Genomic DNA, 27,124 nt, shown 5'->3' with positions numbered 1-27,124 from the left:
ACCACTATGCTATGTACTTAGAGACCTCTCCCAGCCTCTCCTGCAGCTAGAAGAAAGTGACAGGCAGATTTCCCAAGTCACAAATTGAAAGATAAAGTCTAGCTATCCTTGACTTTTTATTTTAGCGCCCCTCCTCACCGCCCTCCTGTTGGGGGGAAATGTCAACAACTGGAGCAGTCATTATGGACCAGGCAGGGAAGCTGTATGTGGAAGATAAAAAGAACCAACCCACCTCTAAGGACAGCTCTCAACAGACTATTACGAGAGAAATGTAAACTTCTCTCTAATTTCAGTCACTTGATAGGGGAGGACAGGTCTCTCAATTAAAGACTCTACATACATTCTAACTGATGTAACACATACTAATCAACTTTAATTTAGAATCTTAATGTTAGAAAGCAGTTTAAATCTAGTGTTTCAGTGAATTCTTTACAACACAGACTGGCAAGAGACAAATCAGCTATCTCAACCACTTTCTAGAGTAGTTCATGCATCTGAAACTTCTAAAAATAATATGCCAGTCTTTTCACAGTAACAACAGTAAACTTCTGAGCATTTCCAGGAAATGAAGATTAGGGTGGATGAAATAAAATTTATCTAGGTTTACTTTTAGTTTTAGTACTTGGGATAAAAATGACACTTTCAAACCCTGCCAGATAGAGAGTAAACTAGTACAGGCTTTCCATAAAGCAATTAAGAGTATACATCAAGGTCGCAATAATGTTTTTTCCCCTTGACAGATGATTCCATTTCACTGTATTTATCTTAAGGAAATAATCACAGCTGCACAGAAAAGTCTGTGTGAAGGATATTCTCCAGATTATTACAATAGAAAAATATCAGGAATCACCTTGAAGACTAACAGTGGGGTTAGTCAACTATTTTAATAAATAATGTTAACAACAGCAATCATTATTTATGTAATTAACTTACTAGTAGGCATTGTTCTAATTGCCTTGCATATTTTAATAGATATAATCCTCACCAAAAACCTATGAAGTATATTACCGCCCCCTTTTGATACACGAGGAAACTGAGGCACAGGGAGAGAAAATAACTTGCCCAAGATCACATAGCTACAGCTAAAAGTAGAAGAGCTTGAATTTGAAGCCAAGAAGTTTGATTCTAGAGTCCACTATTCTATACTACCTTTCATGTGCTTTCCAGTGATAAAATAGTAGGTAGTCAATAAGTTAAAAAGCAATAGCATTAATAAATGTTTAAATGTGCTAAAAGAAAAAAGCAAAACTCATACAGTGTCATAAAAGTCATACAACATCATCCCAGTTCTTCGTTAGAAAAGTATATATGTGTATGTAATAAAAAAAGAAAGGAAAAAGTATAAAATGTGAATAGTGACTCTCTGAGTGATATGACTGTTGCTGTTTAGTCACTAAGTTGAGTGATAAGATTACAGATGACTTAATCTTCTCCATTTTATTTCCCAGTAACTTGTATTAGAACATGCTTTTCCCATCCTTATACCAAAAAGGAAAATGAAGGAGTTTTACTGTTTCAATAAACATTTTACTTTCATTTATACATGTAATACTTTATGTTGCCCTCCCCTGCAAAAACATACAAAAAAGAATTTGTATTAAAAAGCAGTAAAGAACAAGATCAAGGCTGTTGCAAAAAAGAATATAACTTTTAGTTTAGATGAATGAAAAAAATCTACTGTAACACAAAAGGCTAAAGTATGGACTCCAAGGTTCCTTAAAGCCATCTTGACTTTGTATTTATAGTAATAAGAAGTATTTAATGACACAGCCCAAAATGTTAGTCTATAATACATATAACTTTTTTAACACTAAATAATAAAAATCACTGAAAGTATTATAAATCACCTGAGTACTTTTTAAGTAAAAAATTTAAGAGCCTCCATATTGTATTTCTCCGTACTAATGCACAGTTGCTATAAACTATCTAAGGGCAATAGGGTGTTAGCAGATTTCTGTTAAGTCTTTTTCTAGAGCTGACCACAATTTCAAAGTAATAAGTTCTGTAGTAAAGAGCATTATCTCAAGAACACCTTCTTTGTAAATAGTTGTACAGTAATGAAACAAAAGAAAACCTTAGAAAAATCAATTCATTAATCTCTCAATCTCTAATACATTAAGGATATTAAGAAAGTCTTAAAATTCAGAGGAATACTATCTATGATATCTCTATATTTATGTCTTGGTAAACATAAAACTCTGTTGTCCTCATTTCTTGCCTAGAACAGCATTTTTATTTTTCACATGAAAATAATTTTATATATACTTCTCAATACTCATCACTACCAATTTCAAACACACACACACAAAAACATAAATTTTCCTATTTTACCTGATCCTATCTACAACAATTCTTCTGAGATGCTGTGTTATATATATGAATAACCTGTTTCATCACTATATCAATTTATTAGTCCTATGTTACAAGTGGAAGCCAGGATTAACATAAAAACTGACTCTCTTCAGTGACTTACCTGGGTAATATGCAAAAGCTTGTTTTATTTAGTAAAATTGAAGTTTCAAAGTTTAGTATGAAATCAACCACAAATCAGTTAAATTCAACAAAAGGCTCATAAAAAGAAAATTACCCTTTAGGATACATTGTGGTTTTTTTTTTTTTTAAAGGACAAAATGTTACATTGAAAGATTTGATAAATTTTTTAATGGTAAATTTCAAGATTATAACTTTAAAACTTATCCATCATTCATATAATTAAACAAAGTTTGCACGGAAATTCAGTCTACAAATAAGAAAGGAAACCATTAAATTATTCAGATCAGGTTCTAAATTATACACTTAAGATTCAGTTTTAGAAATTAATTATGATGAACAATTATGCCTGCTGAAAATGTATTTTCCTCTGCTGAATAAACTACTAATAAACCATATAATGCCATCTTCAATGAACTTTTCTACCATATCCAGTGCTACCTGATAGTCTTGAAATGCTAGTTAAAATGTAACAGAAAAATAAGGATTCTCAGGGTTTAGTAGAGGAAATGCATGTCATCAATTATTATGACACCACAGAGTAAAAATGTCAAAAACACAGTTAAGGAAAACGACTTAGGCTTGGAATTAAACAAGCCTGACTCCAAGTTTCCTTTAACTGAAAAAGGCAAATATCTCTCACTTTAAAAAGTAAACATACAACATATACATGAATACACATACAAACATTTATATGTACTCAAACACATATATAAATACATATGAGTGTATATATGTATGTTTCAGTATGTGTGTTACATAAATATATTATGTATATATAAAAATTTTAACATGTAAAAATTATACATTTAAAATTTTCAGTTGAAGAAGCTAAGTTTGGAAGGGAAATTCTTTGTAAGTATTCCATACTTTTAGGGAACAACATGGCTAACTTTAACATGTTTGAGTATACAGTATCCCAATTCAATCCCATGAAATTATTTAACTACTGTTAATTAAAATCACGTTGAAGATTAAACTATGCAACACAAATATTCTAGTGGAATACATTATAAAAATCAGTATCTCTGTCAGTTCCTTCAACTGCAGCTGCAAGTTCATTTTTAGAATCTTTTCTTAGTCAACCTTCTGTGCTATGAAATGAACGGATATACACTGTCCACTGACTGTGTATTTTGTACTAATTATTACTAGGCGTTCAATTTGACAACACTCAACTATAAGAGAGGCCAAGAACTATCAGAAAGCAGTTAAAACAAAAGCTAAAATCCAAATGTTAAATGAATGTCCTGAATATTCACCAGTAGATGCTAAGTTGATAATGTACATATTCTCAATCATCTATGAATATGATTTCTCGCTTAGCAAGTTTTTTGAACAAATTAAGAATTTTTACAGAGGAAAATCACCTACTAGTTCAATTTATTCTTCATTTGACAAAAGTTTAAAAAACCCAAAATGAACCAAATCTAAGCTTAGTTAATCTACTACCAAATGACCAATGGACAGTGGTGATAGTAACTGTAATTGTACAGGTACAAATCGACAAGTCCTCCAAACATAGGAACTTTGAGTTAACCCAAGAGAAATGTCAATAAAAAGATACTATTTACTCAATATATTTGCAACTGATCAAAGCAGGTAACTAAACTGAAGTCTACCTTACTCTCTCAAACAGATTCCCTGACCTCTTCAAATTACAAACTCCAGAGCATAAGCACTCTAAAATTAAAATGTCTTATTTCCTTCTCATTTTATTTAGAAATCACCATAGGTTCTAATGTTCTAACAGATAGGTTTTAAACAGATATCATTTTCAACTTTCTATAAAGTTTGCTAAAGTTGATGAGTTTCATAAATATGCATATCTAATACTCACTAATTTTCTCTGTAACAGTTTTTACAAAACAGAAAGAGAGTCAATTAACAGCATGACATTTTTTATACCTAATTTGGGCACCCTCTACCAATTATATCCTTCTCGTCAAACCATCAGCTAGATCACCTTCGTTATAAATCAAAGACAGTTATAACATGGAGAAACAAAATCACAGTAAGCAAATAAAATACTTTGAAATGTATATTTCTGAATAACAAGATTTTCTTCAACTGCTACTAATCTGCATTTTGAGCACAAGAAAGCTGACCTGGAGAGAGAAATAGAAAACAAACTAGTATAAAATACTGTTTCTCTAACACATTACTGAGGCTTAAAACTCTACCACCTCTCTGAGACTTAACTGTTTAATAACTTATATTTTCTATTTATAGATGTATTAACAGGAAAAAAGAAAAAAATTTTATAAAGTTCTTTGATTTGAATATACAGCCATGATGTTCTCAAGGTACTGCATTTAGAATTACATTAAGTCCTACTTCAGGTGACAGACACTGAAGTAAAATATAGAATACCTAAAAGAAAGATTATATAGTAATAGGCCATTAGAAAGTATTTTTGCCTTCCCTACAGCAGAGAATTTAGAGAAATGAAGGTTCAATCAAAATAATTTTTAAAAACTCAGCATTTCACCACGTGGTACAAATACCAAGAAATAGCAAAATTGCCCAAATCATTACAAGAGGACAGTAAAGTGTGAACATTTATTGATACTTATTAATAACAGACATGCTCAGAAGAAAACGAAGAGTATGAATTGAGAGAAACAGAAAAGGTAAAAGCAAAAGTCAAATTTTCCTTATACACACTGCAAATCCTGTAAAAAGTACTCTTATGTGTAGTTCCAAAACGAAGCTATCTCAGGAAAGAACTGTAATCATTGTTACCCATTATCTGCTATATTCAAGTTTTATGCCACCAAGATTACATAAGGCCTGCATACCAAGTTCATCGTGCAAACTGCTGCCGCCTACAGCAGATGCATTGTCATGTGATGCTTCTAAGTGGACACTCCCATTTCTCACCAGCAAGGAGGCACTAGCACTGAGCACTGCAGCCTGGGAAGGGGGGCGGGACTGGACTCTGACCTGGGCTGTGGACTGCTGGCCTTGCTGACCATCTTGAAGGCTAGGAAAAAACATGGATTGGGGAGACATTACAGGGAAGAAAAGAGAAAACAATAGCTAGAAGTCAATATAGAAAACTAATTTTTTTTAAAAAGGTGTCAGTGTAACCTAAGAAAGAGCCAACAAACTTTATAAAATATGCAGATTATACTGCTATCTTGAAAATTCTGGTTTTTTGAAATCTGATTCATGGTGATGAACACAGAAAAAAATTCAATGTATATGCAGAGCAACCAATCTGTAACATCTTTCCAACTCAAGTCAACAAAGTTCTAGTATAAGGAAAAAGAAAGCAACAAAGAAGAGTCACAAGTACATTAAATACATATAGGCTATAGCTGGTCCCTCAAATAATACTTATTTTTAAGTTCAATATGCACTTTTATTTATAACCCTGATACAATTATTCTAGAATTGTTCTTTCAAATATTCTTGCATCTGAAATTCACAATAAAACAAAATTTCTATGCACTTGAAAACCAAAGAATCTTTATCAAATGCAACCAAGGTAACAATTCAGAATCAAAAGAAAATCACAAACTAGTGAAGAAAACCAGAATTAAAAAAAAAAAAAACAAAACTGATTCAACCAAGTGAAATAGAAATGACTGCTGAGATGCTATATTAAATATTTTTTCTATGAAAAGCCTACATATTTCTAAAATAAAGTCACAGGCTTTATATACAGGTGTTAGTTAACAGTAATTACGTTCCCTTAGTGAATTTTGATCTTATCTTTCCCAATTCATACTCAAGTTTCATTACAGAAATCCATCATTTTAGAAAACCTTAGAAATAATTTAGAAGCCAGTAATTATTCAAGGAATATTAGTCTTTTCAAAATTTTATAACAATTTTAAAATATTTAGTATTTCATGATTATAAGTTAAAATTATCTAAACGTTATAATTTTGATGATTTTAATTATCTAAAAAGTAGATAAAACTAAGAAACTATTAACTCATTTTTAATTTTTACATATTTATTTTAAAACACTAAGAACTTAAATTTTCTTAGTATAACATTCATATTTAAACTGATGAAACTGATGAGAACACTTTGAGTATAATTATACATCCTCCTCTACATGATGTTCAACGCCATTCTGCACTGTTATTAAAATTATTAGACCTTTTAGGAATTAAAAGAATGCTACTAACAACAGCCTTATGCAGTATTACTTTCAGGAATATCAACTTCTCTCTAATCCTCTGAATTAAAAGGAGTGCTTTCTCTGATGTCTACAAGACAACAAACTAATCTGCTATAGACTCGGAAGAGAGCTAAATTTGAAGTACAATTGAGCCTCAAACAACATGGGGGACAAGGCACCAAATCTCAGCAGAGTCGAAAATCCATGTATAACTTATGGTGCCCCTCCTTATCCAAAGATCCAACCAACGACGGATCATGTCATTCTGTACTATTTATTATTGAAAATACCCACATGTAACTGAACCCATGCAGTTCAAGCCCATGTTGTTTAAGGGTCAACTGTAACCATGAAATAAAAAAGAAAAATACTGCATACATTGCTTAAAGCTGTGGTTATGGCAGTAGAACATACTCTGGAACTATAGCCATATGTGACTAAAGTAACTAAAATGTTCGCTCCTCAATCATGCTAACCATATTTCAAGTGATCAAGAGACATGCAACATAGACAGTGGCTACCACAGCCACCAGGGCAGGCCAAAGCTGGCAGTCAGTGTTTACCATACTGGATAGTGCAGATTACAGACTATATCCACCACCACAGAAAGTTCTATTAATCACCACTGCCTGAAACATTCGTGTTTTCAGGCCTCTTTTAGAGCCAATGAGAGCCAATAAAAACTATATACTCTAAGTAGAGCACAGGAATGTATACAACATATTAAAAAGATCAAGTCTACAAAGACTTGTCAACACTCATTGGCACTAACTTTTAAAGTCATAATTTTAAAGGTATTCACTTAATAATGTCTTGCAGTCTGTCTGTCTGCGAGTAGAATATTTGTACAACAGAAATGAATCAAGAGGTGATCTTGGGAACTAATATACTAAAACGTTTGTTTCTTACGTACATCAACAGTAAGTCTGTCCTTGGAAGCCATCTAAATTTATCCATACACTTTACCCAAAAGACCAAATTTCACAAGGGAAAAATTTTTCAGCTCAAGTATGATGACTCTTCAGATTTGGAAGGTAAAATATTAAAATTTATGTGTGTGTGTATATACACACTCAATACATAAACATATATATATATATGCTCAGCAAATTTTGCCAATTTTTTCAATTAAAATCATAAATAAAGGTGCTCTATGGCAGTCAGATATATTCTAGAGTGAGTGTATTGAGAATACACTTTTCTTCAACATATTCATATATATATAAGGTTTTCAAAGTACTAGGCAATGTATGAAAATCAACTCCAGAACAAAGAAAATTAGCCAAAATCTATGCAGTTATAAATGTCAAGTTTCTGAACATCAAAAGAGAGAAAAAAAATATTTATGTCCCTTGAATTCCAAAAAGCCTATTATTTTTGCACAAATTGCCAGGAAAACTATTCCTGGAGGGTTGTATTTCATCTTAAACTAATAACTGACAAAAATTAATCTTTTCTATAATACCAATTTTATGTCAAAACTACCAGTTTCAGAAAAGACAGCAACTATTTCACAATGTGGCAAAAGATAGAAGTTTAGGTTTCTAAACTATCGGCTATCAGTAGCATCACTGACACGTTATCCTAATAATTAAATTAATTTGCTTTCCAAATTTAAATGATAAAAAAATATAATTGGTATTGGTCTTTCCTTCCTCTTAGCACTTATTTAGTATGTAACACATTCTGCTGTATGCTGATTTTTATCTTTGCATGTATCTTTCCAACTAAACAAACTCTGAGTATGATTACATTACTACTATGGGTCTCCAGATTTCCGAGAGTACTCAGTGTCTTGAATACAGTGCACAAACGTAAGTATTTGGTGGATTCATTCCTGAGTACCAAAAATGATATGAATTTCCAATTACCAACTCAGTTATAACTATGACCTTATTTGATTACAGGTCTTTCACTCTATTTTAAAAATAAATCTAACTATATAGTAAAGCTTTTTTCCCTTCCCCAAATGCACTGATGGTCTACTTTCATTCCAGTCTATTAACTAGAGTTCTAAAAGATACCACATCTAGGCTGATAAACACAGAACTAACTCTTAGTAGTAGTATTACATAATCTTTAAATATTCATCTGTTTTCATCTCTAGTAACTGGGAAGAAGTAGTAAGGGCCTACAAGGTTAACTTAAGTTAGAAAAAAAAAACAACCTTTAAAAATAATTCTGAAATAGGATATTCTAACTAGCATTTTAAAATATATGCAAATTCTCTTTGTGAGGAAATGGATGATTCACTCCCAATCCTTGGATACATATTTTTTATGAAGTTGCTTTTTAGACTGTCGATTACTTACATTATTCATTAAAGTTTAAAATAAGTTAATATATTTTTACTGGTATCTACAGAATAATTATAATTAAACTATCATCATACCTATTCCATTTCTTTCTGACAAGTTTTTCAAAACCATGCTATCTTATATTTAAAGATGACAATATTATATAACTTACACTGAGAGTATCACTATACTTCACCTGAATATTTTTACAATTAAAAAAATACAATTTTTATTAAATTGGCGTTTCTAATTCATCACAGCTAAATTTTATCTTATTTTATTCATGATGTAGTCAGCCTCTTTAAGATACACATAATCTTTGCACTGGAAATATCATGGAACCTTAGGTTCAAGGGGTTGCAAAGAGTTGGACACGACTGAGCGACTGAACTAACACAATTTACATGCTGACTGACTACTGGAAGACTACTTTACAAAAATCCTAAAGTGAGCCCTTTACAAATAAATAGCTCATACCATATCCTCATTTGAATGGTGATGTATTTAAAATGCTAAAAAAAAAAAAAAAAAAAAAAAATGGAGAAATCCTATGTGGTTGTCTGGAGTTAGCACAGTTCTTTAATATTCCACCAGGCAGAGAAAACAAAATTGTCTACATTTGTTTAGTGAGTGAGATCCAAAGAATGAAAGGATTTATAAAGACTAAAAATAGAAGGTTAAAAAAAAAGGATTAAGAAATATCAACATGGAGTAAGAAGGTAAGCAAAGAATATGTTTATGGCAAGTATTATTCAAGGAGAAAAAAGAGGTTAGAAAACACAAAACAGAAAACGTAAAATGAAATTTTGTGGTGAATTCTTTCTGCAGGTTGGCACTACACACCCTAAATCCATTAGCAAAAAAAGTTACTTCAGGGAGCAAAGGAAATAGAAGAGGAGGCCCACTAAAAGCAAAGGCACTCAGAAAAGATTTCTAGACCGAACGCTTCTTTTAAACGGTTGCCTTCTCATTTTTACTGCAGAATTAAAGGAACATGATCTATGAAAGATGAAGTTCCTGACTGTAATGTAAAACTCAGAAAAATAATTGTCTTAAATACCAAGGGAAATATACAATAAAATAGCAATTTAAAAAAATAAGGATTTTGCTACTTTCAGGAACCAGATTTTAACAAGGGAAGAGATTTATCTCTTCAAACCTACCATGCATTCAACAGCAGTTATTTCATCAAATATTCTTCTTTTTGAATTTCAAAATATAAGAAAATAACTTGGATAATGGAGCCTTTAGATGCAGAGATTAATAAAAGTGTATGGTGTAATAATATCCCCAGAGACGGGAACAGCTACCCACTCCAGTATTCTTGCCTAGAGAATTCCAGGGACAGAGGAGCCTAGCGGGCTACAATTTCTATGGAGTCGCAAAGAGTCAGACAGGACTAAGCAGCTTTCACTTCCACTATAATAACATACACATGGTTTAATGAATAAGCTAACACATAATTTCATCCATATTTGTATTCTTAAAGCACAAGTCTTTTGAATAGGTTTTTTTTTTAATATCTCTAATTCAAGCCACAGATTCATTATATCTGACATAATTAAGGATAAAAAAGCTTAAGAATTTCAATAAAAATTTACTCCCAAGATTATAAAGAAGCTTTCTTACTTAGGAACAGTAGCAAAAATAAAAATGCTTTTGTTCAGCATATGGAGGTTGAGAAATTCAACAAATATGTACATACAAATACATAGCGTATACACATCACCAATTGACCATGAAAGTCACTTAGTTGTGTCTGACTCTTTGCAACCCCATGGATTGTAGCCCACCAGGCTTCTTTGTCCATGGAATTCTCCAGACAAGAGTACTGGAGTGGGGTGCCATTTCCTTCTCCAGGGGATCTTCCTAACCCAGGGATCAAACCCCGGTCTCCTGCACTGGCAGACAGATTCTTTACCATCTGAGCCACCAGAGAAGCCCCCAGTTGACCATACATTACCAAAAACTAAATATTCTAGTTCTGCATCATTTACTAAGCCCTAGTGATTAACTTTCAAGCAACACAAAATAAAGTATACCATCTTTTAATGAAATAAAATAATCAAACTGGCTTATCAAGCTGATATCCTCAGTAAGCTCATCACTCAGTCCATATTTGCTCATATTGAACACTGTTTAAGGTGCTGGGAAAAGATATTGAATTAATTACTAACTTGGAATAGGAAAAAAATAAAAAGCTAACTTAAGGCCTCTATTTACATGTATATAACTGCCCTAAAAATAATTTTTGTGATTTAAAATTGACTAAACCAATCTGATCATTTTGTTTATAATGCAACATAAGACATGCATGGTGCAACAGGCTCACAGTCACATGCAGAGAAAGTCTAAAGAAGCTTAAAGATATAGAGAAACTGGAAGAAAAAGAAAAACAAAAGTATTTAATAAATGCTTTCTTCAGACTGACAAAACAGGTTAGAGGTCTGTTACAATGCATGCTAAGCTTGGTGGAATTTTAAAATACCATACCTTAGGGGTGATCCGATGAGCAATGTAGGAGGGGTAGGGTTACTCCCTGCATTGTGCCGGCGCCGTACTGCCTGGCGCCTAAATGTGCTGCGTTCACGGCGAAATGACACCGTCTCCTCGCTGGCCTGTGCTGCTGCATCAAGACAGACTTAGGTCAAACAGAAGCCTAGGTCGGAGATGTAAATAGCAGCTGAGCCTGTCCTCCCCAATACGACAGATTAACAGTGAACCTATGAAAACTCTGGCTCAGTTAGTCAGGTTCCCTTTACTTTGAGGGTGAGAAGTTAGGGACTACACCGTTTGCTATAGATAACTGTTTCTTTAAAAACGCTTCTGATTATCTGACCTCACCATCTTCTCTTCAACCTCAACTTTCTATTTTAAGATCTCAGTTATTTTCAATCTTTTTCTAAAAGTCTTATTTATAAAGTCACATATCCCTCTATTGGCCCTTTAAGTCAGCCTTAAAAGTACCGTATGTATTACATTGGTTAGTTCTGAATAATGGGAAAGGGGCATTAGTTTCTTCCTTTCATGAAGACAGTAAAAGCAGCACCGACAGTGCTTGTGATGACAGGAGTCAGGCGTGCATTTATCTGACACTACCCTGTGCCACAATTTTGGCAGCATTAAATGAAACGGTTGACTGCTAAGCTGCACAACTAGTTTTTTAAATGCTCAATTCAAGGCAGTGCAAGTGTATGTTAAGCTGTAGTTTGCTGCCTAACTTTATTCAACTTCATGCCCCTACACTGGTTCCCTCAACACTAGGAAGCAAATGTAAACAAAACATCAGCAAAAAAACTTAGAAACCCACAGCTTAATCCAAAAGCAAAACAAACTAAAACCAAATATATACCAACAAGAAAATAAAAACTAAGGCTAAACAGAATTACATAAAATTTTACAGAACCATGACTGATTTGGGTTTCTAAAGCGAAATGATGTTCATACACATGACTCTTTAACAACTGTTGTCTATAGTAATTTAAATATTTTAAGAATCATTTTGATTTTGAGAAAGGGCATTTTGATGCTAAATATGAATAGAGACAAGTTGGCCAGGACAACATCTTTTTTAAAAGACAACAAATGAAAATTCCTTTTCATTTGAAAAGGATGACGTGGATTACAAAATCAAGTGTTGTATTTGGACTTCAGTTCTATGACAAGCCTAATTCACATTTTAAAGGCTTTATTAATTCTTATCATTATTCTGCTCAGCAACAGCAACCTCTATCATTTTAAATGTTGATTTTAATAAAGTTTTCTTTTAAATGTTTACATTTTTATCCCTTCCCCAATGAATGTTCTTTGTGTAATTAATTCATTACAATTAGGAATATAAGGGTTACCCCCAGAAGGCCTGGACTTCTCTATCTTCAGGCAATGTTTCTTTTATTAAAGGGATGACAAGCACAGAATTACTTCACCCACTTGGCAAATTTCTTCCAGTAAGAAGCGTTAAGTCACAAATCACAGGTGAATAATTTACATTATTACTTTCTTTTTCAGCGCACACACTCCAGTGACATTATAAGCCAGACAACTAAATCAGAATTCAACTTTGGGGCTTTGAATCCAAATCAAACTTGACTCCTGGAGCTAATACTTCTTTTCTTTCTCCGGTTTTATTGTGATACAATGAAAATTCCTTTAATGTGAAAAAAGCTGTTTCTTGTGATGCAGAAGCTCACATACACAAAAATTATACATGACCTGTGAGAACAAATTAAACTTAAAGAAAATTAAAAGTTCCATTTACCAGATTCATGAACCACATTTCAAACGCTCCAGAGCTGCATATGGCCAGTGACCACCTTTACTGAACAGTACAGATACAGACGTTTCAATCACCACAGAAAGCGGTATTGGGCACTGCTGATCTAGAAAGTCAAGGATGCCTGTCTGCACAAAGCGCACTGTGCGTTTTACCTGTCCCTGACAACTAAGACCTCAACAGAGGAAACAGCAGCCAGCACTCAGCAACTTAACTACCACCACCAACCAGCACTGTCACGAAGAGGAAAACCAACACTGGCAGGGCAGTCACTGGGTGAAGGACAAAACCAAGGGAAACAAGCAAGCTACATGAAAGAAGAAATGAGAAATTAACGGGTGACTTGTGTATCTGCTAACGGTTCTTAGATCCCAGTAAGAACTTGGGTTACAAAATTTTAAGTCACTATTTTAAACCTCAATTCAAGACTTATTTTTTGAAATTATATTGAAGATTTTTATTGTATTATTGCTCAATTTACACGTCAATTCACTTAAACTTTCAAACATTCTAATTTAAGAGTTTGTTTCAACCAAAATAACAGTTACATTCATCCAGATAGAATATATAGAGAATAATTTAATCCATAAAATGTACTAAAATTATTCAGAAGTATTTGAAACAAGCAATACATGATCATGGAATAGTGAGAACAGGAAGAAGGCAAATAAGAAACACTTTTCTTTACTATCTTCCTTCTACTGAGGACTTAATGAAGCTAATTTTAAATATAAGCTAGTTATTCCATAATACTGGGACAAAAAGACACAACTACAGTGTCCCTTTGTAGTCAATATATTCTTTGGCTTCTCCAGAAAACACTTTTTTTTCTATTAACATACTATTTATATTTTGTTATCTGAAAAATAACTATTAACACTGCTTTCTTACTAAAACAGCTTTAGAAACACATCAAGACAACATTTTAGACATTACATAGGACAACATATTAAAATGGAGTTATGACTGCTGCCTATTTTGCCCTCAGTCGTCCTCTGTAATATTCAGGGCAGAAATATCTGATGATAAAAAAATATTCAATGTTTACTAGAGTTGTCTAAAGCTTAAAATAACTTACTGTAAGTATATTCAATGACATAAGTATGGTTTTACTTGATGAAAATTCACTTTCACAATCCAACTACAAAAAGCTCTTTCTGAATCCTTTTACTTTATAAATAGAAAGAAAACCACAAAAAAATCTTTTAACTAGAGGACCAGAGAAGGAGAAAGAAAACACTTTACTGCTTAAAATTCAGTATCCCTGGTAAAGAATAAAATTAATTAGTATAGTAAGAGTATAAAATGCAAAAAGTAAAAATCTAGCACTCTAGGTACAACTAAATTTTATGCATGTGTAGGTAAAAAAGAAAAAAAAAAATCACAAACATTCAACTGATTCAAAGGCCATGAATGACAAGACAGATATAAAATACTTTCAAGGACATTTATTTAGACAAATGTGAATTCAACATGTTTTTTAAATATAAGAGTCTTGACTTTCTAATTATTTCTTTGTATTAAAAAGACTTCAAGAAACTGAATTACTATCTAAGTTGAAGAGAGAACTTCAGATAACTTAGTTCTACTTCTGGAGTAGCGATACAATCATTCAATTAAATAAACATTTACTGAGCACCTAACGGAGAAGGCAATGGCACCCCACTCCAGTACTCTTGCCTGGAAGATCCCATGGACGGAGGAGCCTGGTAGGCTGCAGTCCATGGGGTCGCTGAGGGTCGGACCTGACTGAGCGACTTCACTTTCACTTTTCACTTCCATGCATTGGAGAAGGAAATGGCAACCCACTCCAGTGTTCTTGCCTGGAGAATCCCAGGGATGGGGGAGCCTGGTAGGCTGCCGTCTACGGGGTCGCACAGAGTCGGACACGACTGAAGCGACTTAGCAGCAGCAGAGCACCTAATGGCAATTCACACACGTGGCACAGATATACTAAGACATTTTCAACAGTTGTGGTCTGATCTATTTCGTGAACTTCCAGATGTTCACGCTGGTTTTAGAAAAGGCAGAGGAATCAGAGATCAAACTGCCAACATCCACTGGATCATCCAAAGAGCAAGAGAATTTCAGAAAAAATCTCTGCTTTAAGACTATGCCAAAGCCTTTGACTGTGTGGATCACAATAAACTGTGGAAAATTCTGAAAGAGATGGGAATACCAGACCACCTGACCTGCCTCTTGAGAAACCTGTATGCAGGTCAGGAAGCAAGTTAGAACTGGACATGGAACAACAGACTGGTTCCAAATAGGAAAAGGAATATATCAAGGCTATATATTGTCACCTTGCTTATTTAACTTATATGCAGAGTACATCATGAGAAATGCTGGGCTGGAGGAAGCACAACCTGGAATCAAGATTGCCAGGAGAAATATCAATCACCTCAGATATGCAGATGACACCACCCTTATGGCAGAAAGTGAAGAAGAACTAAAGAACCTCTTGATGAAAGTGAAAGAGGGGAATGAAAAAGTTGGCTTAAAGCTCAACATTCAGAAAATGGCATCATGGCATCTGCTTCCATCACTTCATGGCAAACAGATGGGAAAACAGTGGCTGACTTTATTTTCTTGGGCTCCAAAATCACTACAGATGGTGATTACAGCCATGAAATTAAAAGATGCTTACTCCTTGGAAGGAAAGTTATGACCAACCTAGACAGCATATTAAAAAGCAGAGACATTACTTTGCCAACAAAGGTCCGTCTAGTCAAGGCTATGGTTTTTACTGTGGTCATGTATGGATGTGACAGTTGGACTGTGAAGAAAGCTGAGCACCAAATGATTAAAAGAATAGATCATCAGTTTGTTTTACTATGTGAATGAAAACGGGCAAAGCATTAAAAAAGCACTAATATGGGAATTCCCCAGCTGTCCAGTGGTTAACACTTTGCCTTCCAACGCAGGGATTGTGGGTTCAATCCCTGGTCGAGAGAGCTAGGATCCCACATGCGTGCAGGCCAAGAAACCAAAACATTTTTAAGTGGAAGCAATTAAAAACAAAACAAAACAAAAACAAAAATGGAAGCAACGTTGTAACAAATACAATAAAGACTTTAAAAAAAAGCACTAATATACTTTTAGGAGGACTCAGTTCAGTTCAGCTCAGTCGTGTCCGACTTTTTGTGACTCCATGAATTGCAGCATGCCAGGCTTCCCTGTCCATCACCAACTCCCGGAGTTCACTCAAACTCATGTCCATCGAGTCGGTGATGCCGCAATCCAGCCATCTCATCCTCTGTCGTCCCCTTCTCCTCCTGCCCCCAATCCCTCCCAGCATCAGAGTCTTTTCCAATGAATCAACTCTTCTCATGAGGTGGCCAAAGTACTGGAGTTTCAGCTTCAGCATCATTCCTTCCAAAGAAATCCCAGGGCTGATCTCCTTCAGAATGGACTGGTTGGATCTCCTTGCAGTCCAAGGGACTCTCAAGAGTCTTCTCCAACACCACAGTTCAAAAGCATCAATTCTTCGGCACTTAGCTTTCTTCACAGTCCAACTCACATCCATACATGACCACAGGAAAAACCATAGCCTTGACTAGACGGACCTTTGTTGGCAAAGTAATGTCTCTGCTTTTGAACATGCTATCTAGGTTGGTCATAACTTTCCTTCCAAGGAGTAAGTGTCTTTGAATTTCATGGCTGCAGTCACCATCTGCAGTGATTTTGGAGCTGGGATGGCACAAAAGAGCATGATTTGGTGACGTAGGAGGTGCAGGTTTTGTATCTCAACAATTGGAAAGTTTTGAGCAAAGATACATATAGAAAAAAAATGCCACTTAAAAATGATGTGAATCATTCAGCTGATTACTTGAAGGATCCATATGTAGTTTGTTACTTTCTAATTGTTACATACTGCTAAAGCTAGTCTCTTGTAATAGCTCAATCACTATTAAATGAATAAAAATGTAGAAGAAACTGCTCAAGAAAGGTGTTGTTTTCAGTGGGGAGTGTCTATTGAGGAAAAAGGAGTAAATTTGGGAAAGTCATGAAAATAAAAATGTGTTTTGGTACCACAAATAGATCACAAGCAAGTGGCTTAAGAAAATTCTTTAACGAAAAATGATGAAAATATGAAACATACATACACACATTTCAGAAAATTAATATATATGCAAATATTCTGAAATACACTGAAATATTCTTCAAGGTAAAAAATTATTTTACTTAATAATTAAGTTACTATATGAAGAAATGCAAATCAAAGAATTCTTTTAAAGGAAATATTCTAGTCTAGGCATGAAATCCATTCTTTCCTTTTTTATTTCCATGTCAGTCAAGAATGATACTAATATCAGCATGCAAAGATTTTGTTTTAATATAGAAACAAATGCTTATAAGCATCATTTTCTGGGAGGCCAAAGAACAAGAATCTACTGCACAACTTCTAAGCATTCATTCTGAATTTAAATAATTTCTATCTATGAGAACATTTTAAAGGACTACATTATTTTTTGACCCATAAACCAGCAACAATAGCAAACAACAACAAAATTATTAGCTGTATTGAGAATTTGCATATCCTTATCGATACTTTCCATAATCCCAGGCAGTCAATCAAATACAGTTTGGTAGATGAAATTAAATGATACTCTGGAGTCATTATCACACAGAACAGTTCCTAAAAGACAGAGTTTAAGGATTACTTACTTTTATAGGTGGTTCCTACTCTTTTTAAATCCTTTGTGAATGGTCTGACAGACCCTCTCTTCTGGAAAACTGCACTCAGAAACATTTTTGAATATATCTTCAGGAGATTCACCTAATAAGGCATCATTAGTGAAGAATATATATTTCAAGAATATATATTTGAATATATACTTGAAATGACATTTAAAATGGAAAACTTCCTTACAAATGATTAAAAGGCATCACTGTCTTAGTTTTCATAATAAATATACAAAGAAGTTTTATACCTGGAAGCGTGTTAGAATCTGATCATTAACTGTGAGACGACCTGAACAGTTACTACTACTGGTTTACAATTGAGGAAATTGAGACACAGGTTTAATGGCTTGCCGGATTATCCAGGTAGTAATTAGAGATGGCATTAAAATGTAACTGTTTGATTCCTTAAACAGAACATTACTGGTATTAGAAAGAATGGGCTGATCTGGGGAATCTGATATATAAACCTTATTTGCCTCATCAATAAAATGCCTCTTAACACTTAAGATAATTTTTCCAAGTAACTCAAGGATCCAAACCTGTTTATTACATCTAATGAACACTCTTTGATGTGGTTTTATACGCCTAAGCTTTCTTCTCAGTATAGACTAAATAAAATATAAACTTTCCTTAGTCACATACACATTTATTAGTGAGTTATACTGCAATACAGCATTAAGTTATGATATTATGATGTCCTTGAACAAGCAGTTCGCCCCTGCAGTTAACGACCTCCTACCACGTGTTTCTAGCATTGGTTTGTATGGTTATTCCAGCTTCTATAGAGTCAGCAGTGCATTTCTTCTGCTGCCATCAGTTTTAGCCTCGACAGGAACCCCTCCCTTTCTATTTATTTTCTTCTTCTAACTTCCCATGTGAACTGGGAAATGAGAAAATTAAATCTATTAGAATTTACAGTCCCTCTATTCAGTAAAATACAAAAGCTTTAATTCACATACTCTTTTTGGTTCAGTGGTGTTTGTCTTTTCTTTTAATGATACTTAGGATCAAATTTACATGTATGGTACACACCCTCACAAACTGTCATCAAGAAAATTTGGCTTTTCTTTATATAGTGACAATCCCTTGACAGAAGACTATCATTGATTCCCAACACAAAATTATAATAACAGGATCTTATTTCATGCCTTCAGAACCCAACTATTACATTTAAAATAATTTTCTCACACAGAAAAACAGAGGTTAAGAAATTGAGAAAAAAATAATACAAATAAAGGAATGAACATAAATCTTTCTATTCTGATTGTTCTTCACAGTCTGTTGAATCAGGCGGTAAATAAGATTAAGTGATTCAAAAGAAAACAGGATACTTTTCTGTCATATATAATTTGTCTGTACTTTTTTATTTTTAAAATACCAGTCATAAGTTATTAAAGATACGCTTTATAATTATAAAAGAAAAATTAAATGCAAAAACAAGAGATCAACAAAGAAAATAGCTTGAACATAAAACTTTTTTCCTACCTAAGCAATCACAGAACATTATTGATGACACCCAATTTTAATCAAAGTATTAGATTAACAGTGAGAAGTCCTATGAAAACAATCACTTGTTATATGAATGAGTACCAGAAGATAGGCTACGCATGTATTGCTGCCAAGATGAGATTAAAATCTGTAATATTATATCAGATTAAGGTTTTTCTTTTTGGTATTATGCAAGAAACTAAGAATTCAGATTTTTTATTTTTACTATTATTCAGTTTCAAAATGGCACAATGAGAGTATCTCTAATGTATTTCTATATTTAATCATTTTCTTCAGGACAGGATACACATGAGTAGCAGAACAGACTGGTCAGTGAAACAGAAGTGAAGTGAACGTCGCTCAGTCGGGTCCGACTCTTTGCAACCCCATGGACTATACAGTCCATGGAATTTTCCAGGCCAGAATACTTGAGTAGATAGCCTTTCCCTTCTCCAGGGGATCTTCCCAACCCAGGTATCAAATCCAGGTCTCCTGCATTGCAGGTGGATTCTTGAGCCACCAGGGAAGCCCAAGAATACTGGAGTGGGTAGCCTATCCCTTCTCCAGGGAATCTTCCAAACCCAGGAATCAAACTGGGGCCTCCTGCATTGCAGGCAGATTCTTTACCAACTGAGCTATCAGGGAAATCCAGTGAAACAGAAGCATCAGTGCTATTAATAAGCTTTTACTATGTACCAGGCACTGTTGTAAGCATTTTAAATCTATTAAAGCCTTCAGTCCTCATAAAACCTCTATAGGATAGATATCACTATCATCTCCATTTTAAGATGAGAAAGTCAAGGCTTAAGAAGGTAAGCAGCTTTCCCAGAGTCATGACAATAGTGAGCCCATATACTGACAAGGATGTATGACTCCATGTCACTATATTAGGCAACCCATTTTAGTTTATTTTAGTACTTTAAAGTACATTTCCTTAGTTTCATCCTTCCACAGGACCAACACCATCCAGTTTAAAGATAAGACAAAAAGAAACCACTGGAAAGCTCAGCAACACATCCCAATTCATTAGGATAAAATCTAATGGTCAGTATGGCTGTACATTATAGTTAATATATAGTTAATGTATAATGTATACATTACAGTTAATGTATAGCCATATACATGGTCAAGCTGTATCCTCTGTTGTACTGACACATTTCAGGAGTACAGAAAGTAGAACAGATGCGAAGAAAAATGTCTCCTAATTATCAAAAATTTAAAAACCTAAAAAACTAACAATAAATATAATCTAACACATTTTACAAAGTATTTGAGATTCTATATAACTTTTAAATAATGAAAACCAAAATACATTGCCTTCCACCACCTCCAATCTTCCAAGAAACCAAGACACTAACAAAATGAGATGAAAACAAACTAAATATAAATCCAATATATTTAAGCAGTTTAGTTTTGTTCTTATTTTTATTCTAAACACAATGAAGCTCATATAAAAACAGTTTCAACAGTGTCTTCCTTTGGCAAAAGAATGTTTTTAACAGCCCACAGATGATTAAATTTTTTCCACCAAAGTGAAATAAATGGAAATTTTTAGTTCCTTATTTTTTTTTTATTAATAGTGGATGGTTTGCTTTTTTAAAAAAAAATAACACAAACAAAACAAAAGCTGAAATCTGGAAAAATGAGGGCTCATATTAATCAAAGAGCAAATAAGACCTCATGTAACTTTTCCTAAAAAAAAAAAAAAAACAGAACACCCCACATTCCCTATGAAAAGGAAATGGCATTTTTAATACAAAAGCATAAGATGTACTATCTTTTTACTTACATTTCAACAACATTTAGAACAGCAATAGTTTTCTATCATTGCATGTTCTTAGAATTTATTTTAATCACACTTTCAGTAAAAATTAAGCTATCATTTAAAACCCAATGGTTTCCTACATATCACAAACACATGATTTGTGTGAGAAATCACTAAAAGACTTTCAGACCTGTTACAAAAAACAGATTGACAGCCACATCAAAGACTCAAGAGAAGTTAATTACTATATTGTTACCAAATGATTATAATCACTTCAGATATATTTAGTTCTCAATATTTAAGTCAGACTAGTTTCTTCCTTAGGCACTAAAGATCACTTTTTACATTCCTATTAGAAATTAATCTTTGTTATAAACTATACCAAAAGATGCAAGAGAATGTTTACCACATTATGGACTTAAAAAATTGTGGGTGAAATTAGAATTCTTTGAGAAAAAGCATGTTCCTTGTTTCAGTATGTTTGTGTAAACAAACACTCAGCTTAACTTTTTATAAAAGACTAAATGTTACTACACCAATAGACTGTAAACTATAAAGCCAAAGACATAAGCTTTATTAAAGGATATGAGATAGATGATAAAAAAGTCATGTGCTAGCAACAGAGGACTTCATTCTTCTGATTCGATTCAAGAATGAGACTCCATAATAACCAAAACAGAATAAGCAAATATTTGGGCAGGAGGAAATACCAAGAGACAACTCTGAAATAAACAAAATGGCCAATACACACTGACAATACAAAATCACCTACTGAATTTTGCACAATTCCCCATAAACCAGAAATCAGTAAGCTAGTGCTTTAACCCAAGCACTATCACTGTTATCACACGGAGCATCATATATCCACTAATGGATAATAAACTACAAACGCAGATTAATAAACTTTAATGTGAAGTTACAGAAAAACAGTTTAACGACTAAAACTTGAGTAAGCGAGAAATAAAACCTAAGAAACAAAGAAAAAAGCCGTATGTTTTCAAAGTACATAGAGCTAAAGTAATATTTGGAAAAATCTTATGTAACAGGTTGAGAGATCTCATTCTCAAAGTTCAGTGGCACACGCTGTATAAGAGATAACTAAAAATGGCTTGGTGCCCTAATAAAATTCTACATTTTGTTGTTACTGTGGTTGTACAAAGGAGGAAGGGGACCAATTTTTTTGTTATTCCTGGTAAAACATTAACAGGTGGCAAATGGCTTAGAAAAGGTGAGTGTCATGAAGAACAAACTGATATGTAATACAACAAAAAAACATTTCCTTGGTGTTCACATCAAAACCTTTTTTAAGATAACCATCTTCTTCTTCATGGAAAGACAGTTTATTTTAACAACATAGTAGATATGCGGCTGTTAACACAAAATATACTCGAAGTAGTAGTACTCCAATCAACAGCATCGAAAACTGCAGAAATTCTTGGGTCAATCTCCTCCTGCAATTTACTTACCTCCACTGACTGCGTCTTGCTCTTCACCTTCAGGAAAAGCAACCTGGCTTGGCAAGCTATTCCTAGATCGAGTGACAGTCTCTAACTGGGAAGCACGTCCCAATAAAGATAGCTCATCTAGCACCTCTCCTTCTTTGGCCTCCAGATCGGATTTTGAAGTGGTTAAGGGTTTTACGCTTTCAGGCGCCATTAGCCTACTGGAGTCATTCAGACACGCTACAGTGCTGCTGTCCAGGCTCAACACTCGGGCCCGAGTCTTGGCACTATTTGTGCTGGAAGTCCGCCGTGCTGTCCGCTTTTTGCCAGTTCCTTCAGGCCCCAAGTGGGCTTTGTGTGCATGCTCAGAGTTGGTACCCCTTTCCTTAGGGGCATGTTTGGTCTTTAGGGCACTGTATCTGCCCTCAGGAGACTGACAAGAATGAGAAGTGGTGCTAGAAGAGCTATCGCTGCCAAACTGGTGAGCAGACTGAACGCTGGATGCTCTGCTCAAGTCACTTTGGTCACTGGAGTCCTCATCGTGACAGAATATAGCACTGTGCGGCTTGGTACCAGAAACACCTCGAAAGGACACGTAGTCCCTATGCCGACTTGAATCGAAACTGCTGGCCCGTTTTTTCCCTGTCCGTCTCCTGCCTGACTTATGGGCAGAGGCTGTCCGGTGGATCAGGCTGGAGGATTTAGGTCGCACATCCCCTTCCTTCTGCTTTCCACCAACATCTTTGCTAACTTTCGCGTCCACTGACACAGCTGGCTTCTCACCCTCCTCCTCTCGGTTTTCAGCAGTCTTCCCAAGCGGTGTGTCCCCCTGTGAAGTGAATTCATTTGCATGGGGGTTTTTATTGGCTTCTTCAGATGCAGAGGTGCTGAGACCTTTCTGATTGTGCACATCATCAGAGCCGTTAGACTCCTTGGCCCCCTGAACGCCACTGTTCGTACTCTCGTCCACGGCGGTCTTTTCACTGCTAGTCCTTTTGCCACCGGCACAGCTATTTTTGTCCTCTGCCTCAGCACAGTCCTCTTTCTTCTGACTGCTCTTCTTTGCCACCTGGGGAGATTCCTCGTGCTCTGACAAGATGCTCTCGATGTGAGTGGAGCTGGTCTGCTCGCTTTTGTAGCTGCTGACGGTGCTGTGGGTATCCCGGTCAGTCCCGCTGCAGTAGCTCTCCGTTGAGCCACTGCTGCGCGTGCTCAGGCTTCGCAAGCTGTCCATGCTTTTGTCTGCGTTCAAGGGTTTGCTCTTCCCACTTCTGGTAGGTGGCTGAGAATTACTGTTTTTCAGCTCGCCAACCAGCTGAAATTCCCCAGGTAAACACGAATTTTCCACCAAGGATTCTTTGGATCCAGAATGAGGCTTGGAAGATTCTAACTCACTAACAGGATCCAACCCACGCCTTTGCTGATACAGAGGAAAGTCATTCAGGGAGGTGTCTGGAAAAGCCACAGCAGAGCTAGAAGTCCGTGGTACACCCCGCGGGCGGTGATCTTTCCTGTAAGAGTGTGAATGCAAAGGGACAAGAGAAGCTACTTCTGTGTCACAGGCATTGGACAGAGACTGCTCGACGTGGTGGTGGTGGCTGTGACTTGGCAGGCTCACTTTGTCACTGAAGTCCCTTGGTAAGTCCTGTCCACATGAGGATAAGGACGGCTGAATGGAGATGAAGGAATCATTGGAGACCAGGCGGAAGAGCTTCCGGTCAGCTGCCAAATCTGTTTCAAACATATATTTGGAAATGTTAACACAAATCTATAATCTGTTTTTCTACTGTCTAACAAGGGAAAGAATTCACAGTGTACCATAAATTAAGCATAAACTATTTCCCAGTAGCTCACTGAATAACAGTTGGCCAGTCATTCCAAAGGGCTTCTTTCTATTTCCCGGCTAAAGAAAGAAAGCATTCTACCAATGGAATGAACTGAACTTCCAAATCTTCAACGAACCTCAGAAAATTCTGTGGACTATCAACAATAAAATAAGAAGCAACCAAGGATTACATTTAAAACAGACCTGGATTTCTGGGTAAGTTCTGTCCCTAACTTAGTAACTGGGTAAAGGTGGGTTACCTTTTCAAGCCTCTGCTTCCTCATCTGTAAAATGTGATATCAATCTTACCATGGGATAACTGAGTTAATAACATACTTGCTTAACACAATGCCTGGCACAATTAATGGTAGCTATCATTATTTTACCTAACTAAATTTAAAGTCTGTTTGAAAAACTAATATAATTGATTTTTCAAATCCACAAAAACAGAGTAATCAGAAACAAACAAAAAAAATCAGAAGGTTGACCAAGGCCCATACAAGATATGGTATAATGACAGAAGATGTCTTCCTGTTCACAATGGTTGAAAGTATTAAAATAATAATTACAGGGCAAAATACATTTTATCTTTTACCACTGATGCAGCAATTAAAAATGCTTCATGAAAAAAAAAAAACATATCCCCCCTATATCTGTAAGATTATTCCTTTAACCCTTCATTTAGGGCAGAGATTAGTGACATGAGTTGTCATATATACTATACACACATAAAGATAGATAAAAATATAAATAAGCCCATCTACCCACCTACCTACACTGTCATTTATCTTGAAACATAGCTTGACAACCAAACTGTACAATAGCTGATTTTTTTTATATACCTTTTAATAGACAAGGATTGCTGTTTGAGTTTGCTGTTACTTCAATAAAAAGAAATATTATTGTCTTATTTGTCATAACTGAATAAGAAAAATACAGTAACAGAGTCTATAATAAGTCAGACTCTTCCCAGTAGTTACTTTAAATAATAAAAGCATAATTTTCCCCCTAAGATTAATATAAATTAAGAATGACTTCTAGAAATATTTACGGACTTCAAAAAAAGCTTAATATAAGTTAGATGTAAACAACTAAAATCTAAACTAGAGATACTCTCTAGAAGGTACCATATAAACTGTGATTTTATAAATGACCTATTAGGCTTTATCTTGTGTCTTAAAGTCCTCAAGATAAGTGAAACCAATATTCTTTTCATCTGTTCAAAACTGTACCACTATAGTTGGGTTCTTATATTCTCTAAAAAACCCAAATTTAAAAACCATTTACTTTTCTATAGTATTAATTTATAATGTTATTTTTAAAAACTCTCAATATATATCCCTATTAAGCAATTATGGACTGATGTAATATTCACATTTCAAGGATATTTTATAAAACAAAAACTTAACTGAGCAAGTAGTTGAAAATCACCAATTCTAATATACAATAGACTTTAAAAAAATACCAACTCCCAAGGCATTAATGAAGCAGAAATTTAAGTTTTTCATTTTAAAAGACAAAGCCAAATTTAATTTAATACATTTGTTTTTTCTAGTATTGCTAAATACACATATCATAATAAGTTTACTCTGTCAGGAAGAATTTTAGGTGGTTTTAGGAAATTTTAAGTAAACATGCTTTCTTAAGACATTTTTTCTTCCTGGTAGCAATACTGTCAAAGACAGGATCAAATCAACCCAGAGAGATACTATCTTTCACCTAGTTAAGCTTTCTTCCAGTGATTGCTACTAGTAGTATTCAGATTAAGAAAGGCATCTTACACACTACTCATGGTGTGCAAACTGGCGCAACCAACCTTCTACAAAGAAATCTGGCAAGGTAACTAAAAACCTTCAAGAAGCATACATACCCTTTGATCAATAATCTACTTCTAGAAATTCCTGCTAAAAGATAAAATCAGATATTTGTACAAGGTTCTGAAAAAGATTATTCATGTAAAGGACACCAGAGATACAAGGTGATAGGTAACAGAAGAAGTGAGGATAAAGGAAGAGATGTGGATTTTTTTACGAATATAAAAGAAATAAAGCAGTTTGTTTTTTATAATTGCTGGGGATGATCTAGAAGAGAGGAGGAAGTTACTATTTTTGTTGATAAAAGTAAAATGTTAATTCTATAAAATCTAGTAAAGTATGAGGAAGAAAATGATTTAAATTTCTGCCACTGAGATAACTGTTAATATTTTTTGGTGTATCACTTTTTTCCTTTTTATTGTGATATAATTTACATGTCATAAAATTCACCCTTTTAAGAATAAAATTCAGTGGTTTTTAGTACATTCAGATTTGGGCACTCATGTCCACTGTCTAATTCTAGAACATCTGCATCAACCCAAAAAAAAACAAACCCATTATACTCATGTCCTTCTTCAGCCCCTGGCAACCACTCCTGTCCCTATGCATTTGCCTATTTTGCACGTAAATGGAACTATATAATGTTCCAATGTGACTTTTTTCATCTGACTTCTTTCACTTTGCATGCTATATTATGTATCAGGACTTTATTCTCTTTTATGGCTAAATACAGTTTATTACTTTCAACATTCCTAGGAACATATGCACACATACTCTTAGTATTCTCTTAAACTCTTACAGAATGGAATCATATTTTTTAAAATAATTTTATTTATAAACAGTTTTTTGGCTCTGCTGGATCTCTGCTGCTGCACGGGCCTTTCTCTAGTTGTGGCGAGTGGGGCC

At 34.5% G+C, this 27,124-nt stretch overlaps 1 protein-coding gene across 5 annotated transcripts in view; it reads right to left on the bottom strand.

The window, feature by feature from the left end:
- The window catches only part of PCNX1 (pecanex 1), a 184,519-nt gene that overhangs the window by 102,007 nt on the left and 55,388 nt on the right, over positions 1-27,124 (bottom strand). For 2 of the 5 annotated variants that reach the window (XM_024998104.2, XM_024998106.2), the window contains exons 6-8: positions 22,604-24,310; positions 11,419-11,551; positions 5,292-5,476 (exon numbers count right to left, since the gene is read on the bottom strand). In XM_024998104.2, coding sequence (XP_024853872.1) covers positions 5,292-5,476; positions 11,419-11,551; positions 22,604-24,310 — 2,025 coding nt within the window. The remainder of the gene's footprint in view (positions 1-5,291; positions 5,477-11,418; positions 11,552-22,603; positions 24,311-27,124) is intronic. The other 3 variants (XM_024998108.2, XM_024998109.2, XM_024998105.2) reach the window with 2 other exon arrangements.

The sequence above is a fragment of the Bos taurus genome, chromosome 10, assembly GCF_002263795.3.
Source record: "Bos taurus isolate L1 Dominette 01449 registration number 42190680 breed Hereford chromosome 10, ARS-UCD2.0, whole genome shotgun sequence".
In the NCBI taxonomy this organism is placed as follows: Eukaryota; Metazoa; Chordata; class Mammalia; order Artiodactyla; family Bovidae; genus Bos; species Bos taurus.
Note: the sequence above shows the minus strand (reverse complement) of the source record. Positions and strands in the feature narration are given on the sequence as shown.